The sequence below is a fragment of the Scyliorhinus torazame genome, chromosome 1 (genome assembly GCF_047496885.1).
Source record: "Scyliorhinus torazame isolate Kashiwa2021f chromosome 1, sScyTor2.1, whole genome shotgun sequence".
In the NCBI taxonomy this organism is placed as follows: domain Eukaryota; kingdom Metazoa; phylum Chordata; class Chondrichthyes; order Carcharhiniformes; family Scyliorhinidae; genus Scyliorhinus; species Scyliorhinus torazame.
The window spans coordinates 392,131,252-392,148,990 of NC_092707.1; the positions used below are offsets into that span (position 1 = coordinate 392,131,252).

A 17,739-nucleotide genomic window follows, 5' to 3' on the forward strand; every position below is an offset into this window, starting at 1 on the left:
AGCTGCCATTGTGCACACTAGTGGGCTGAATAAATCACGGCTCAGCAGGTTTGGGATATTGACAGGGGGTAACGTTCTGACTTTGAGCTATGAACAGGGAAACTCACCCCCGTGGAATGTGCATTAGAGACTTGGGTGAGCTCCGTACATGATTACAGACTTGAATTCGAATGTACGGAATTTCCAGTTTGCGCTCCCATATGGTGTGGTCCGTGTTGGATCACGGAACTGGAACCTCGCCTGGAAGATCGGAGAAAATTGCTACCTTTCCCAACCAACTCCCCACAAACACTCTATCTGGTAAAGTTTCTATTTTATCCTGGGACAAAGTAATGGTTAAATCCAGATCTTTCCAGCTCAATTGCTAGCACAGCAGGACAGCAAGCCCATATACGTGGGCAGGACCGGACACTTCAAATAATATGAGGTTGAAAAACCAGTTTACCTCCATTCAATAAATGTTTTCTGGTAAATAAACCTGTTTATGTTTATACTGCTGGACTTTCAGTTGCGTGATTGGTCTTGCAAATGTAAGCAGGCACTAATCTTAAGGAGTTTGTTTTGTAACCAGCCCTGCATTCGTCAGTTTAAAGAGTTTATCAGGATGACTAGGCAAGGCCCTGCTGTTGCCAATATTTGGAGTAAATAATAAAGTTAACATATAAATTCTTCTACTGCATGGGGGAAATTCATTAGATCTATCCCAAGTGATGTGGAGATTTGATAAGAGAGGACAGAGAGAAACTGTTTCCACTGGCAGCCAGATTGGTAACGGGAGTTTTAAGGTAACTGGGAATAGAGCCAGAGGGGACAGAAATATATATTTTTTTAACCTAGGGTGTTCTATAATCTGGGGAGGGTGCTAAAAGCAGGTTCAGAACTTTCAAAAGGAAACTAGATCGGTGCTTCAAGGGTGTACGGTTTTGTAAGATTATCGGAAAACAATAAGTGGGAGGACAGAAAGGAATTAGATCAATTCGACAGATCTTTCAAAAAGCCGGCACAGGCGTGATGAAATGCCTCCTCCTCCTGTGCTGCATGTTTCGGTCTTCGGGTGATTTTGCAATTCATGACACATCACTCACCCAGGCTGAACTGGGGTTAACTTTGTTTTACTCACCAGCTTCAACCTTAATGCACTTTTTATTTTGGTGGAAGGTTGATGCAGAATTGTTGCAACAATATCCACTGATAACATAGCAATTAGACAAAAAGCCATCACTTTCTATTAGGGAAACACAGCTTTCTTTTGCTTGCCAAAGTCATTAATATTTAATTCCCTGGGAGTGTTTATGTCGGTCTAATCCAGGAGCTGGGAGTCGCGTTCATTATCGGCAGCAGGATAGATACTGACAGAGCTCTGAGCATTCCCTGAACTGCAGCCAGCTGTCTCTCCCTAGCTGGAAATAGCACAAACGCTGGACAGATGCAACACTTGCCAAGGCTGCAAACAATGACTGGATCTCCCACCCCGACAGGTGCATCAGACCTGCAGCAGATGTAACACTGTTGTTGTTGCATTCCAGGCCACCTGCAACAATGGTCACCCCACCCCCACCCACCCACCCCGCCAGCAGGTGCCCGGGACTGGTGGCAGATGACAGGCAGGTGTCCCGGGTCGCTTCCCTGCCCCTCCCCCCTGGTTTACTGCAAGCCTGCGCCCTTCCTCAGGCAACACCTGCTGCTGCTGACACAGGCCTGCTCCAAAGAGCAATCCGATGCTTGTCTCACTGACTGCCAGCCCCACCCATGCAACACAAGCAGCCTTTCCGAGCCTCTTTAATCACTCACTTGGACCACTTAAGCGTTGTTTAACTATTGACTGGCAGACGCTCTTCAAAGAGGATCAGGCTTTTGGTTTTTCAGGTACTGCCAATAACCAGCCACAGTGCATCCAGATCTACCCAGCTCCTGTCAGATCCCTTAATGAGAAGTACTTCCCTTAAACAGCAGGACATCCTCATTATAAATTACCCACTCTAGCACGATGGAATGTGTGCAGTTCAAATGAGGGATTGCAAGGGGCAAATTTTACTAATGAAAGGATTTGCTTTTTTTCTCAAATTAAAGTGGGGGTGGGGTAAGGAAAATTTACATTTTCAGTTCAAAACTGAACCAATTCAATGCACTGTAATAAAAAAACCAGGATGTAAAATCCAAATTGGAGAAAACGGAAACATTACATAGCCTGACCTAAGTGTCGGCACCTTAAAGCATATTTCACAGCAGGTTCAAAACTACATTCTGCTGTTTCACTGCCGTATTTGGTATGTACAATAGATGTACAGCGTTCGCTGTTCATCTGTCTTCACTCCAACAGCAACAGTCCTCTGGAGGCAAGCATTGTGTGTTATAATGAGTCGTGTGCGCTATAGCAACTGCCCCGTAACACAGTATGAGAAAAGGAGTCAGGAGTCAAAGTTCAGCTGCCTTACAACAAAACCCACACTCTCAACTGCAGGCCTTTTAATGAGGGCCTGGCATATACCTTGGAAGTTTTGGATAATTAACCAACTCTGTTAGTTACACCTTAAAACAACGGCTTTGCATCTTCCAGTTCCCCTGACTGCCTCAATGCAAGTAAAATGGTCAACCTTCTAAAGTCCAGGATGGAAGCAGAGGGAAATAAATTAGAAGCTATTTGCAGTATTCTGTTCATAGTTGCATCTGTTTTGTCCACAACAGGCACACACAACTGCCAGATTTGGATGTTGCACACAAGTTTTGTTAACGGGTCTTGATTATCTGAGCTTTCTCGGAGCAGCTTGTGATATTCAGAGCCATCTAGTTTGAAACGAGTAAGATTCTTTTAGATATCTTAGCGTACCCAAGCTAAAGCAGGTTAACAATCCCACATTAAGCAGCTCTTACATTTTCAAAATTCCAGTAACGGCACTTTACCTAATGATTAGCAATGACAGCTAAAGCATAGCTTATTGACTCAAACACTGTTAACCACAAAAGCATTTAGAAAGTGTGCTGAATACCTGCCTAATGACTGATTTGCAAAATATCCACTCACTCTGCAGCACCCGTGTCAGACTAGTACTTTGCAGTCTCAAAGTTGTGTAGCCCCAATGGGTGGCACTGCTGCCTAACAGAGCCAAGGACCCGGGTTCGATTACGATCTTGGATGATTGTGTGGAGTTTGCACGTTCTCCCCGTGTCTGCGTGGGTTTCCTCCTGGTGCTCTGGTTTCATCCCACAGTCCAAAGATGTGCAGGTTAGGTGAATTGGCCATGATAAATTGCCCCTGGTGTCCAACAGTTAGATAGGGTTAGAGGGTTACGGGGATAGGATGGATGAATGGGCCTAGGTGGGATTCTTCTTTGGTGCAAACTTGATGGACCGAATGGCCTCCTTCTGCACTGTAGGGATTCTATGAATTCCACATTGAGCTCCGCCAAACCGGTGGGGCAAGTACAAGCCCGTTTGTGCAGCCAGTCCACACCATACAGAGCAGAAAGTGGCCATTCAGCCTGTCATGCCTCTTTGAAAGGACTATTCAGTTAGTTTCATTACTGTACTCATGCCATTTATCCTCCGCACGAGTCTGCAGGCAACATGGGAGTCCCGTTCGCCAAGTGGATACAATCTCACTGTCACCCTGGCTCTGTGGCCGCAATTCAGAGGTCGGAGGTCCAGCACAATGTAGACATGATGCCATGCACGTCTGCAATGAGCAGACACCGAGCGCTATGCTAACATTTTGAGAAAGGCACTTGTCTCTCCAGTCCCAATTCTCTAATTAAATCCATATCCGTTTGAAGAGGCTGCACTTTATGATCACAGAAAAAGGGTACACGAATCTGGATGGGTCTAGCAGCATTACATCTAGGTGCTGTAACTATGGGGATGAGAGGAGGAAGACACCACTCAATGCAGAACAATGAGTACGTGGTCGGGCATGTTCTTTACTTGGTCTCTGAATGTGGCTGACATGAGCAAGGCTGCATCTAATGCCCAATCCCACAAAAACAACTTTAACCTAACCTACACATCTCTGGACACTAAGGGGCGATTTATCTCGGCCGATCCACCTAATCTGCACGTCTTTGGACTGTGGGAGGAAACTGGAGCACCCGGAGGAAACCCACAAGACAACGGAGAATATGCAAACTCCACACAGGCATTTTCTCCCATACTTCCTCATTTAACTCCAAAAAATTTCCATCTACGCCCTTTTCCCTCGTGTGCTCATTTAGCTTCCCCTGAAATTCAACTCAGCTACCGCTTCTTGTGCGAACGAGTTCCACATTCTCACCACTCTCTGGTAAAGAACTTCCTTCCGAATTCCTTACTGGATTTCTTGGTGACTATCGCAGATTGATGGTCTTTAGTTTTGCTGTTCCCCATAAGTGGAAACATTTTCTCTGCACCCAAAGGGAACCATTCTGTTTGTCCTCTCCTAATGGTTAATAATAATCTTTATTAGTGTCACAAGTAGGCTTACATTAACACTGCAGTGAAGTTACTGTGAAAATCCCCCAGTCGGGTGGCATGGTGGCGCAGTGGTTAGCACTGCTGCCTACGGCGCTGAGGACCTGGGTTCGATCTCAGCTCTGGGTCACTGTCTGTGTGGAGTTTGCACATTCTCCCCGTGTCTGAGTGGGTTTCACCCCCACAACCCAAAGACGTGCAGGTTAGGTGGATTGGCCACTCTAAATTGCCCCTTAATTGGAAAAAACATATTGGGTACTCTAAATTTTTTTTTTTTAAAAGAAAATCCCCATGACACCACATTACGGTGCCTGTTCGGGAACACTGAGGGAGAATTCAGAATGTCCAAATCACCTAACAGCACGTCTTTCGGGAGAACCTTGCAGTTCTAGTCCCGCCCATATAAATATTTCCTGTGCTCGAGTCAGTGCTTCTCTATTCTTTATATTCATGGTGATTGGAATTGTACACAGTACAACACACAGGTGTGGTCTAACCAAAGTTCTGTAGCGGTTTAAGCAACTTCCCTACTTTTCAATTCTATCCTTCTAGAAATAAACCCTAGGGCAGCATTTTCCAGCTCTGCCCGCTGGCGGGCTCATCCTGTCCCGTTGACGGTGAGCCCTGCTGCCGGGCTCCCCTGGAGGGTCAAACGACGGGGAACCCCTTTGACAGCGGCGGGACTGGAACATCCCTCTGCCAACCAATGCTGCCACAAAACCCACCCATGTGTTCTGGCAGGGTTTTTTGAATGGCCTTTTTTTAAATATTTAGAGTGCCCAGTTCATTTTTTCCAATTAAGGGGCATTTAGCGTGGCCAATCCACCTACCCTGCACATCTTTGGGTTGTGGGGGCGAAACCCACGCAAACATGGGGAGAATGTGCAAGCTCCACACGGACAGTGACCCAGAGCTGGGATCGAACCTGGGACCGCGGCGCCGTGAGCAGCAATGCTAACCACTGCGCCACCTTGCTGCCTGAATGGCCTTTTTATTGAGTGGTTTATTTGTTCTCCCAATTCCATTTGCTTCTCGACCCCATTTAAATTCTTATTCTTTCATCAAACTTCGCGTGGAAGCTTGGCCAATAAGTAGACAGTCCTTCAAAGGCGAATCTTAGTAGCCATCCAGTCTTGCTATGGTGATGGACTGTAATGTGACAACCTGAGTGAGTAGACATGGACATGACACAGGTTCAGTGGATTGTAATCATTTGGAAAAACCTGCAAACCTGATCTGAAATCATTCTCTCCGTGGGCCAATGTCTGTCCTCAATCATGACCTGTGCTGCTGATAAGCAATAAGATGCCATGCTCTTCAACATGCCTACAGCATGTTATCTAATCCAATCATTTGCAGGAGGGGATCCAAATGTATGGAGGTAGGGAAGATCAAAATAGTGTGTTGCCTTAACTTCGCAGGGAGGAAATGAACCCGGCAATGAATTCCCCAGTTAATGATAGGAGGTGTTAACAATATTTTTTCCAATTAAGGGGCAACTTAGCGTGGCCAATCCACGTAACCTGCACATCTTTGGGTTGTGGGGGGCGAAACCCAGGCAGACATGGGGAGAATGTGCAAACTCCACACGGACAGTGATCTAGGGCCAAGATTCGAACCCGGGTCCTCAGCGCCACAGTCCCAGTGCGAACCACTGCGCCACATGCCGCCCCTTGTTAACAGTATTCATGCTCTACTTCCTGCTGAATGCAGCTGCACAGTGGTTAGCACTGCTGCCTCACAGCGGCAGGACCTGGGTTCAGTTCCGGCCTTGGATGACAGTGTTTTCCCCGTGTCTGTGTGCGTTTCCACTGGGTGCTCGCTCCAGGTTCCTCCCACTATCTAAAGATGGGCAGGTTAGGTGGATTGGCCATGCTAAATTGCCCCTCAGTGTCCAGGGATGTGCAAGTTAGGTTATGGGTATAGGGTGGGGTGGACAGGGGAGTGGACCTGGGTCGAGTGCTCTTTCGGAGGGTCGATGCAGACTCTATGGGCTGAATGGCCTCCTTCTGCACTGGAGGGATTCTATGAACAGCTTAGCATGCTATCAGTATTGGTAACGCATTTATACTGTCCCTTTGTTGTAAGGCACTATTTGCTGTGTCAAAGATAACTTGATAACAACGGCCATGTCTAATTGCGGTTTTGGTTTGATATGAAGTTTTCCTTTGCTATTGGAATATTAAAAGGTAGATATAGAAATAAATGTATGTGCTTGGTGATGGTGCAGTCACCGGGCTCCCTGCTATGCCCTAAGACCCAGGAAAGATGTATTGAAGGTTATCAGGGTCAAGTAGATGAGCAGAGTGAATCACTTACCTGTATCTGAGCGAGATGGTCAGCCGACTTGTCCCGGATACAGAGAGCCTGAGCTAAATATGCATCCAGGTCCTCCTGACAGATCTGGCTTGCCTAAAACAAACAATGAAAGACCTTTTGAACATCGGGTTCCGATCCCACTCCAGGGTTTGAGCACAGGAATCAAGGCTGGCACTGTCAGATGCTAATTTCAGATGAGATATTAAACAGAGGCTCCATTTACCTGCTTCCGTGGATGTAAAAGATCCCACGGCACTATTTTGAGCAAGCTATCCCTGGTGGACTGGCTAAAATTTATCCCTCACCAGACAAAAATGGGAGGACGAACTGGGGACGGAGGTAGGATGGGGACTCTGGAGCGAAGCACTGAACAGGGCGAACTCCACCTCCACAAGGCTAAGCCTAATGCAGCTCAAAGTGGTGCACAGAGCGCACCTGACCAGAACCCGAATGAGCAGGTTCTTCCCGGAGGTGGAGGACAAATGTGAGCGGTGCCAGAGGGCCCCGGCCAACCACACCCACATGTTTTGGGCTTGCCCCAAGTTTGCTGGGTTCTGGACAGCCTTCTCCGAGGCAATGTCCAAGGTTGTGGGGGTGAGGGTGAAGCCATGCCATCTAGTGGCAATCTTCGGGGTATCGGAGCAGCCAGAGTTACACATGGGGAAGGGGGCCAACGCCCTTGCTTTCGCTTCCCTAATCGCACGCCGGAGAATCCTGCTCGGCTGGCAATCGGCAGCACCATCCAAAGCTGCAGACTGGCTCGCTGACCTTTCGGAATTTCTCCACCTGGGGAAGATTAAGTACGCCACCCGAGGGTCAGAGGAAGGCTTCCTGGATACTTGGGGGCAGTTCGTCGGCCTGTTCCAAACCTGTTCGAAATTTTTTTCATCCCTCAATCAACATCGTTTTTGTGGGACCTTGCTGTGCACAAAATTGGTTGCCATGTTCCCTACAATCCAACACTTCAAATGTACTTTATTGGTCGTCAGGAGCCCTGAGATTGCCACTGTCATGAAAGGTGCTATATAAATGCAAGTCTTTTTTTTTTCTTTCACAGGCATAATGCTGAGCTGTTTCCAAATTTACCAGGAAGTAAAAAAAAATGTATTTTCAAATTAAGGGGCAATTTAGCGTGGCCAATCCACCTAACCTGCACATCTTTGGGTTGTGGGGTGAAACCCACGGAACCACTGGGAGAATGTGCAAACTCCACACGGACAGTGACTGTGGGCCAGGATGCGAACCCGGGTCCTCAGCGCCCCAGTCCCAGTGCTAACCACTGCGCCATTTGCCGCCCTTTCGACCAGGAAGTAATGCTGAATCTGATCATTCTGTACCTACTATCCCCCAAGGGTGCCATGACTTCCATTTCCTATCTGGATATCTGGGTTACTTAAAGTCGACCAGTTAAGGTTCACATCACCTCTTGAGGATTAAACACGAATTCACTCATTAAGTAATCTTCTATTATGCTTACCAACTATGACTGCAGTTCAGAGGATGTTCACAAGATTGATTCCAGCGATGAGGGGTTTCTCATGAGGAGAGATTGAACAGTTTTGACCTATACTCTCTAGAGTTTAGAAGAGTGAGGGGAGATCACACTGAGGTATACAAGATGCTAAAAGGTCTGGATAAAGTAGACGTGGAGCCGATGTTTCCTCTTGTGGGGCATTCTAAAACGAGAGATCATAATCTTAGGATAAGAGGTAGCAAATTTAAAACAGATTTGAGGAAAAACTACTCTCAAGGGGAGGTGAATCTATGGAGTGGAAGTCGCCACCCCAGAGTGCGGTGAATGCTGGGGCATTGAGTAAATTTGAGGAGGAGTTAGACAGATTTTTCATTGGTAATGGGTTGAGAGTTTATGGAGAACAGGCTGGATGGTGGAGTTGAGGCCATGATGGGATCAGCCAGGATCACATTGAAGGTGTTTAGGTTCGGAAGGCTCTTCGATCCTGGGCGGGATTCTCCCACAATTGGCGGGATTCTCCCGCAATTGGCGGGATGGCCCGATGCCGGCGCCAAGAATGGCGCAAACCAATCTGGTGTCGGGCCAAATGGAAGTTGCGGAATCCTCCGCACCTCCAGGAGCTAGGCCGGTGCCGGAAGTGTTGGCGCCGCGTCAACCAGCGGCGAAGGGCCGGCGCGAGTTGGCGCATGCGCAGAACAGCCAGCATGGTTCCGCGCATGCGCAGACTGGCCGGCGTATTCCTGCGCATGCGCAGGGGGGGTTCTTCTCCGCGCCGGCGATGGCGGAGCCCTACAGAGGCAGGCGCGGAAGGAAGGAGTGCCCCCATGGTACAGGTAGGCCCCGATCGCGGGCCAGGCCACCGTGGGGCCCCCCTCGGGGCCGGATGCCCCCGTGCCCCCCCCTGAGGAACGCACCAGCTCTTGGTCAATAGCACCGTAGGTAACAAATGAGGAACATATCAGCCAAGACTATCATATCAGACGACACTAAGATGAGTGGTAAAGCAAAAAGGGCAGAGGATACCGGAAGTCTGCAGAACGATTTGGATAGGTTAGGTGAATGGGCTAGGGTCTGGCAGATGGAATTCAATGTTGCCAAGTGTGAGGCTATTCATTTTGGGAGGAATAACAGCAGAACGGGTTATTATTTAAACGGTAAGATGTTAAAACATGCTGCTGTGCAGAGGGACCTGGGTGTGCTGGTGCACGAGTAGCAAAAAGTTGGTGTGCAGGTGCAACAGGTGATTAAGAAGGCTAATCGAGTTTTGTCTTTCATTGCTAGAGGGATGGAGTTCAAGACTAGGGAGGTTATGCTGCAATTGTATAAGGTGTTGGTGAGGCCACACCTGGAGTATTGTGTTCAGTTTTGGTCTCCTTACCTGAGAAAGGACATATTGGCACTGGAGGGAGTGCAGAGGAGATTCACTAGGTTGATCCCAGAGTTGAGGGGATTAGATTATGATGAGAGGTTGAGTAGACTGGGACTGTACTCATTGGAGTTTAGAAGGATGCGGGGGGATCTTATTGAAACATATAAAATTATGAAGGGAATAGATAGGATAGATGCGGGCAGGTTGTTTCCACTGGTTGGGGAAAGCAGAACTAAGGGGCATAGTCTCAAAATAAGGGGCAGTAGATTTAGGACGGAGTGTAGGAGGAACTTCTTCACCCAAAGGGTTGTGAATCTCTGGAATTCCTTGCCCAGTGAAGCAGTTGAGGCTCCTTCTTTAAACGTTTTTAAGAAAAAGATAGATACCTTTCTGAAGAATAAAGGGATTCGGGGATATGGTGTATGGGCCGGAGAGTGGAGCTGAGTCCACAAAGATCAGCCATGATCTTATTAAATGGCGGAGCAGGCTCGAGGGGCCAGATGGCCTACTCCTGTTCCTAGTTCTTATGTTATGATCGAATGGCGGAACAGACTCGATGGGCAGAATGGCCTAATTCTGCTCCTATATCTTCTGAACTTATTTAGTGATTCTCAGTTCATATTTAATTGACTGAAATTCCATTAAATAAACCTTCATGTTTTATATACTGCTGCCTCAAGCCAAGGATTCCAACGGGTGGCGATCTCCCAGCAAATAGATCAAAATCTTTTATTTTTCCTTTACTGTGCAGTCTGTCTTTCTCCGCTTAAATTTACTTCTAGTTTCTTGTTTTGTGGCAGCGCTGAACCTCAATACGGCTACATTTATCATAAAGCTCTTGGGAGAGCTTTCATCTTGGTCAAGCATAAATACGCCTTTCCTCAAAGAGTATCCACCTTCTCACTAACTGATCATGAGCTATTTTACTGCTCCCACCTTGTACTCACAAGGCATCTTCATCCCTTTGTGTACCGTCTCACTCGCCCTCCCCAGTCTCTCTCTCTCTCTCTCCCCCCCGCCCCCTTCCTGTTCATCTGACTCTTCCCTTTTAGTCCCACTCTTTCCCTCTCTGCCAAGTTTAACTCTTCCCCCCTCTGCCAAGTTTAACTCTTCCCGCATCCGGGCAGCACGGTGGCACAGTGGTTAGCACTGCTGCTTCACGGCGCCGAGGTCCCAGGTTCGATCCCTGCTCTGGGTCACTGTCCGTGTGGAGTTTGCACATTCGCCCCGTGTTTGCGTGGGTCTCGCCCCCACAACCCAAAGATGTGCAGGCTAGGTGGATTGGCCACGCTAAATTGCCCCTTCATTGGAAAAAATGAATTGGGTACTCTAAAATTTTTTTTAAACTCTTCCCCCATCCGATTCGGCTGCTGCATTTTTATTTTTTGTTACTGGGCTGCGGGATTAGCACTGACGTTTAGAAACTCGTTTTCTGTCCACCACGTCGTTAAGGCCACAAAAAGGAGTAAGCATGTCTCCCTAGGGCAGCACGGTGGCGCACTGGGTTAGCCCTGCTGCCTCACGGCACCGAGGTCCCAGGTTCGATCCCGGCTCTGGGTCACTGTCCATGTGGAGTTTGCACATTCTCCCCGCGTTGCATGGGTTGCGCCCCCACAACACAAAGATGTGCAGGGTAGGTGGATTGGCAAATTAGCCCCTTAATTGGAAAAATGAATTGGGTACTCTAAATTTATTTTAAAAAAGGCATGTCTCCGTACCTGCACCGTGACATAGATCAGCAGGCAGCAAAGAGCGACAGCAGCGGGAGGCTCGAGAGGAAGTAACTCCTCAGCAAAGTCTTGTAAGCCAAAACATGCAAGAAATGTGCAGTAACGTAACTTCTGAACCTCTACCCCTTCTGTCAGCCACAAGGTTTGTAGATCTGGTGTTCCTCCTGCAAATAAAATATTTGGATTAGACTAACACCTGCTTCAGAAGTTTAAGACATACTTTAATCGAGCACCATCACAGTGCAACTAGACAACTTTTAGGTAGCAGTCAAAGCCGTGCATCGCAAATGGTGATTCCCCTCTCTTTAAATTAAGGAATGGCACAAAAGTGCAGATGGGAGCTGCCCTGATATAGACCGAACAGAAGTCTCTGCCAATTGCTGCTGCTGTGTGCCAAATTAACTGACCACAGCCCGATTAATAGTAGGGCCACTACAAGTAGCCTCAGCGCCGCTGTCGTAGAGAAGGAAAAAAAATCATTCAGGGTTCCTGCTATCCTTTGAGGCCCGGTCGGAGGCTGCACACGTGCAGACGTCTGCTTGTGAACTCCCCCACTGCCAAACGGAGCAGAATTTTCCAAGCTTATAGAGGTCAGTGATGAGGGCAGCATCTCCAAAAGCTCTTTTTATTTGATAATTAGAGAACATACTCACTAGGAGCATTCAGATGAAAACAGTGTGCCGGAAATACACAGCAGGTCTGTCAGCATCTGTAAACTGAAAAGACGGGTTAACGTTCAGCAATGGGACCCCTGGGATCCGACCATGGATCTCAGCCCAGAAAGGTTAGCTTTTTATTAAAACCCCACTCTCCTTTCAGAAGCTGTCAGGACCTGCAGCTTATTTCCAGCATTATCTGCTTTCAAAGCTGCAATTTTTTTCTCTTTCATCTCAATTATCAGGTTTCTTTTCCAGAAACTGAGAAGAAGTTACAATGCATGGATTATAATTAATACTGTTGGAAATGCTGAAAATAAGATGATTTCTTATTTACTCACAGGGGCTCACAAAAGTCCCCACCCAATGCCATTTTCCACCCAATCCCATGAGGTGTGCATCAGCTTAAGGAATACTACCAGTGCTGGAAAACTGAACATTGCTCCAGATTCTGCAGTCAATTTGGCATCAAGCATTCCCAGTCAGGTTTAGCACAGCTAGGGGCAGCATGGTGGCGCAGTGGTTGGCACTGCTGCCTCACAGCGCCGAGGTCCCTGGCGCCGGGGTCCCAGGTTTGATCCTGGCCCTGGGTCACTGTCCGTGTGGGTTTTTCACATACTCCCCGGGTTTACCCCCACAGCCAAAAGGTGTGTTGGGTAGGTGGATTGGCCACGCTAAATTGCCCCTTAATTGGAAAAAAAGGTTTGGCACAGCTAGATATGTCTGTTAAAGGGGGAGAATTTTCCCCACGTCCTTCATAGAATTTACAGTGCCGTAGGAGGCCATTCGGCCCATCGAGTCTGCACCGGCTCTTGGAAAGAGCACCCTACCCAAGCCCACACCGCCACCCTATCCCCATAACCCAGTAACCCCACCTAACACTAAGGGCAATTTGGCCACTAAGGGCAATTTAGCATGGCCAATCCACCTAACCTGCACATCTTTGGACTGTGGGAAGAAACCAGAGCACCCGGAGGAAACCCACGCACACACGGGGAGAACGTGCAGACTCTGCACAGACAGTGACCCAAGCCGGGAATCGAACCTGGGACCCTGGAGCTGTGAAACATTTATGCTAACCATTGTGCTACCGTCCTGTGGCGTGTTTTCCGATGGCAGGTCCTGCCGCTGAAAATGGGATTGCCCATGGAATCTATCCCCCGCTGCTGGTTTGGGGATTCGCCATTGATGGGACCGATAGATCCCGCTGGCGAGAACGTCTGGAAAATCCCCCCGAATACTGCAGTCTTGTCACAATGAAGGGCATGCTCTCGTCATAAGACCATAAGACATAGGAGCGGAAGTAAGGCCATTCGGCCCATCGAGTCCACTCCACCATTCAATCATGGCTGATTTCAACTCCATTTACCCGCTCTCTCTCCATAGCCCTTAATTCCTCGAGAAATCAAGAATTTATCAACTTCTGTCTTAAAGACACTCAACATCCCGGCCTCCACCGCCCTCTGTGGCAATGAATTCCACAGGCCCACCACTCTCTGGCTGAAGACATTTCTCCTCATCTCTGTTCTAAAGTGACTCCCTTTTATTCTAAGGCTGTGCCCCCGGGTCCTAGTCTCCCCTGCTAATGGAAACAACTTCCCTCCATCCCCCCTATCTAAGTCATTCATTATCTTGTAAGTTTCTATTAGATCTCCCCTCAACCTCCTAAACTCCAATGAATATAATCCCAGGATCCTCAGATGTTCATCGTATGTTAGGCCTACCATTCCTGGGATCATCCGTGTGAATCTCCGCTGGATCCGCTCCAGTGCCAGTTTGTCCTTCCTGAGGTGTGGGGCCCAAAATTGCTCACAGTATTCTAAATGGGGCCTAACTAGTGCTTTATAAAGCTTCAGAAGTACATCCCTGCTTTTATATTCCAAGCCTCTTGAGATAAATGACAACATTGTATTTGCTTTCTTAATTACGGACTCAACCTGCAAGTTTACCTTTAAAGAATCCTGGACTAGGACTCCCAAGTCCCTTTGCACTTCAGCATTATGAATTTTATCACCGTTTAGAAAATAGTCCATGCCTCTATTCTTTTTTCCAAAGTGCAAGACCTCGCACTTGCCCACGTTGAATTTCATCAGCCATTTCTTGGGCCACTCTCCTAAATTGTCTAAATCTTTCTGCAGCCTCCCCACCTCCTCAATACTACCTGCCCCTCCACCTATCTTTGTATCATCGGCAAACTTAGCCAGAATGCCCCCAGTCCCGTCATCTATATATATATATATATATAAAGAGAACAGCTGTGGCCCCAATACTGAACCCTGCGGGACACCACTCGTCACCGGTTGCCATTGCGAAAAAGAACCTTTTATCCCAACTCTCTGTCTTCTGCCTGACAGCCAGTCGTCAATCCATGTTAGTACCTTGCCTCGAATACCATGGGCCCTTATTTTACTCAGCAGTCTCCTGTGAGGCACCTTATTAAAGGCCTTTTGGAAGTCAAAATAGATAACATCCATTGGCTCTCCTTGGTCTAACCTATTTGTTATCTCTTCAAAGAACTCTAACGGTTTGTCAGGCACGACCTCTCCTTACTAAATCCATGCTGACTTGTCCTAATCCGACCCTGCACTTGCAAGAATTTAGAGATCTCATCCTTAACGATGGATTCTAGAATCTTGCCAACAACTGAGGTTAGGCTAATTGGCCTATAATTTTCCATCTTTTTTCTTGTTCCCTTCTTGAACAGGGGGGTTACAACAGCGATTTTCCAATCCTCTGGGACTTTCCCTGACTCCAGTGACTTTTGAAAGATCATAACTAATGCCTCCACTATTTCTTCAGCTATCTCCTTTAGAACTCTAGGATGTAGCCCATCTGGGCCCGGAGATTTATCAATTTTTAGGTCTCTTAGTTTCTCTAGCACTTTCTCCTTTGTGATGGCTACCATATTCAACTTTGCCCCCTGACTCTCCTGAATCGTTGGGATATTACTCATGTCTTCTACTGTGAAGACTGACGCAAAGTACTTATTTAGTTCCTCTGCTATTTCCTTGTCTCCCATCACTAGATTACCAGCGTCATTTTGGAGCGGCCCAATGTCTACTTTTGCCTCCCGTCATGAGCTTGGTGAAAGGTTAGGGCATTATTCTTAAGGATATATAACTACTGGTGGGCAGCACGGTGGGGCAGTGGTTAGCCCTGCAGCCTCACGGCGCCGAGGCGCCAGGTTTGATCCCAGCTCTGGGTCACTGTCCGTATGGAGTTTGCACATTCTTCCCGTGTCTGCGTGGGTTTCACCCCCACAACCCAAAAATGTGCAGGGTAGTTGAATTGGCCACGCTAAATTGCCCCTTAATTGGGGGAAGAAATGAATTGGGTATTCTAAATTTATTAAAACAAAATCTTTTTAAAAAAGCATATATAAGAACTGCTTTTCCACCTGTAAGGGGGGGGAGAGAAGGACTCTATACCTGTGTTCCCTGGCTTTTGTGAATAAAGATTGGCTCCAGATTCCTCAATTACATAAGTGAATGAGCATTAATTTACAACAGTGTCAACTATCCCTCAACCAATGCCACTAAAGCTTAACTGATTAACTCATTAATTGCATTGTAGTTTGTGGGATCGTAGTGTTTGGGCAGCACTGAAGCAGAGTGGTTAGCACAGTTGCTTCACAGCTCAGGGTCCCAGGTTCGATTCCGGCTTGGGTCACTGTCTGTGTGGAGTCTGCACGTTCTCCCAGTGTTTGCGTTGGTTTTCTCCGGGTGCTCCGGTTTCCTCCCACAGTCCAAAGATGTGGAGATTAGGTGGATTGGCTGTGTTAAATTGCCCTTCGGTTAGGTGGGGTTACTGGTTTACGGGGATAGGGTGGAGGTGAGGGCTTAAGTGGGGTGCTCTTTCCAAGAGCCGATGCAGACTCGATGGGCCGAATGGCCTCCTTCTGCACTGTAAATTTTATGAATCTATGAATTCTATGAAAATCAGACACTGTGTTTCCCCACATTTCAACAAGGTCTGCAGTTCAAAGAACTTCGCTGATTGTGAAATGTGCTGGGCTGTCCTGAGGACACAAAAGGTGCTACACCAATGCAAGCCGTTATTACTTGATTGCCTAAATTATTGAAACACATAAAGATAATGAGGGCGTTACCTGGTAGCTCTGGTAGTAAAGCTGGCACAAGATCTGGCTGCTGGAGCCTGTTACCCGGATACACAAACCACTCTTTTACTGTGGGACAAGGTTTGGCAGCTCCAGATTGGCCATCTAGATGCAAAGAAATTCAACCAGAATTATCAATTGTCACAGGATGTCCTCTCTTAGTTGACTTGAACACATCTTCGTAGAATTTTACAATGTGGAAGGAAATCATCCAGCCTGGCATGCCTGTGCCAACTCTCTGAAAGAGTGAGCCGAATAACCCATGTGTGCTGGGAACCACAGGAGGTTGAATGAAGTTCGCCTCAAGTGAGTTAATCAAAGCAGGTGGTCATTCTGCCCTTCGGGCCTGTCCTAGTTCTTTGAAAGAGCTATCCAATCAGCCGCTGACCCTTCCCTTCCCCTTTGCCCTGGAGATTTTGGCGCATATGTCATTAATCAGAAACTGCATGAGAAAGATTATTCTTGAAACTTCTTTGATGCTCAACTAGTTAGGGCAGTGAGTCAAATAGGCCAGGGAGAGAGGAAGATAGGCCAAGAATGCTCCACCTACTGATTACCATTCAACAACTCACTGGAAGTCGATGTGTATGGATTAGAACAAGAGTAAGTAGGGGAATCCAGGGCTGGGAAGCATGCCAGTCACCACATTGACAAGGAAATGGAGGATACCCGATGACCACTGAGCCATACTTGACCAGTGGCCTCAGACGAGGAGGAAGGCAAAGAAGAGGAGGGAGGAATGAAACATTTCAGGAAAATATAAATACTTTTCAACATTCAGTTTTTATAGTACTTCAGCAATAGCACTTTAGCGGAATAATTTCAGTGTGATTTTGGGTACAATTGGCAGGGTGGGGTTTTTGACGGCTGAGTCAAAAATTAGACCCCATGAGCTTCTCGCCATTGCTGTCTGTCTTGCTCTCTGATTCGCCAGACTCGTGCCTCAAGTGTCTTTTTTAAATAATAATCTTTATTGTCACAAGTAGGCTTACATTAACAGTGCAATGAAGTTACTGTGAAAAGCCCCTCGTCGCCACATTCCGGCGCCTGTTCGGGTACACAGAGGGAGAATTCAGAATGTCCAATTCACCTAACAGGCAAGTCTTTCGGGACTTGCCGCTAACAAGGGGGGAGGGAACACCCCCAGCACTCACTCCCAGTCAACACATAAGCATGGCAACGCGCAGACCTGCGATGCCGACCTGGCCAGGCTTCTCAACGCTGTGGGTGCGAGACGGGACATCCTGTTCCCCGAGGAGAGTCAGAGGACCAGCAGCAGGGTCACCAATCCCGCATGGGAGGGAGTGGCTGTCAGTGCGGTCAGCATGACTGGGAGGACGGTCATCCAATGTCAGAAGAAGACCAACGACCTCCACCGAGCTGTAATGGTAAATTATCAGCTCGCTCCTGGCATCAGTTCAGCCTGCCACCCCTCATATTCCCAACTCCACCCTCCCCACAAATCACTGGCTGACACCTCGCACCCTCCCCACATCCGATCTTCGTGCTTGTTCCTCAGAACCCCTGGAACCCACCAGTACGACCCCTTAGTGTCTGGTGCGATACCCACACATTGACCCATCCAGGCTGTGGCTCACAATGCCCTCTCTTTGTCCTCCATCTGATGAGGCTGG

General features: G+C 47.7%; 1 protein-coding gene across 3 annotated transcripts in view; it reads right to left on the bottom strand.

Annotated features, from left to right (window-relative positions):
* The window catches only part of fam120b (family with sequence similarity 120 member B), a 94,031-nt gene that overhangs the window by 51,320 nt on the left and 24,972 nt on the right, over positions 1–17,739 (bottom strand). For all 3 annotated transcript variants that reach the window (XM_072513053.1, XM_072513061.1, XM_072513045.1), the window contains 3 exons: positions 16,097–16,210; positions 11,321–11,496; positions 6,760–6,852 (listed from right to left, as the gene is read on the bottom strand). In XM_072513053.1, the coding sequence (XP_072369154.1) occupies positions 6,760–6,852; positions 11,321–11,496; positions 16,097–16,210 (383 nt within the window). The remainder of the gene's footprint in view (positions 1–6,759; positions 6,853–11,320; positions 11,497–16,096; positions 16,211–17,739) is intronic.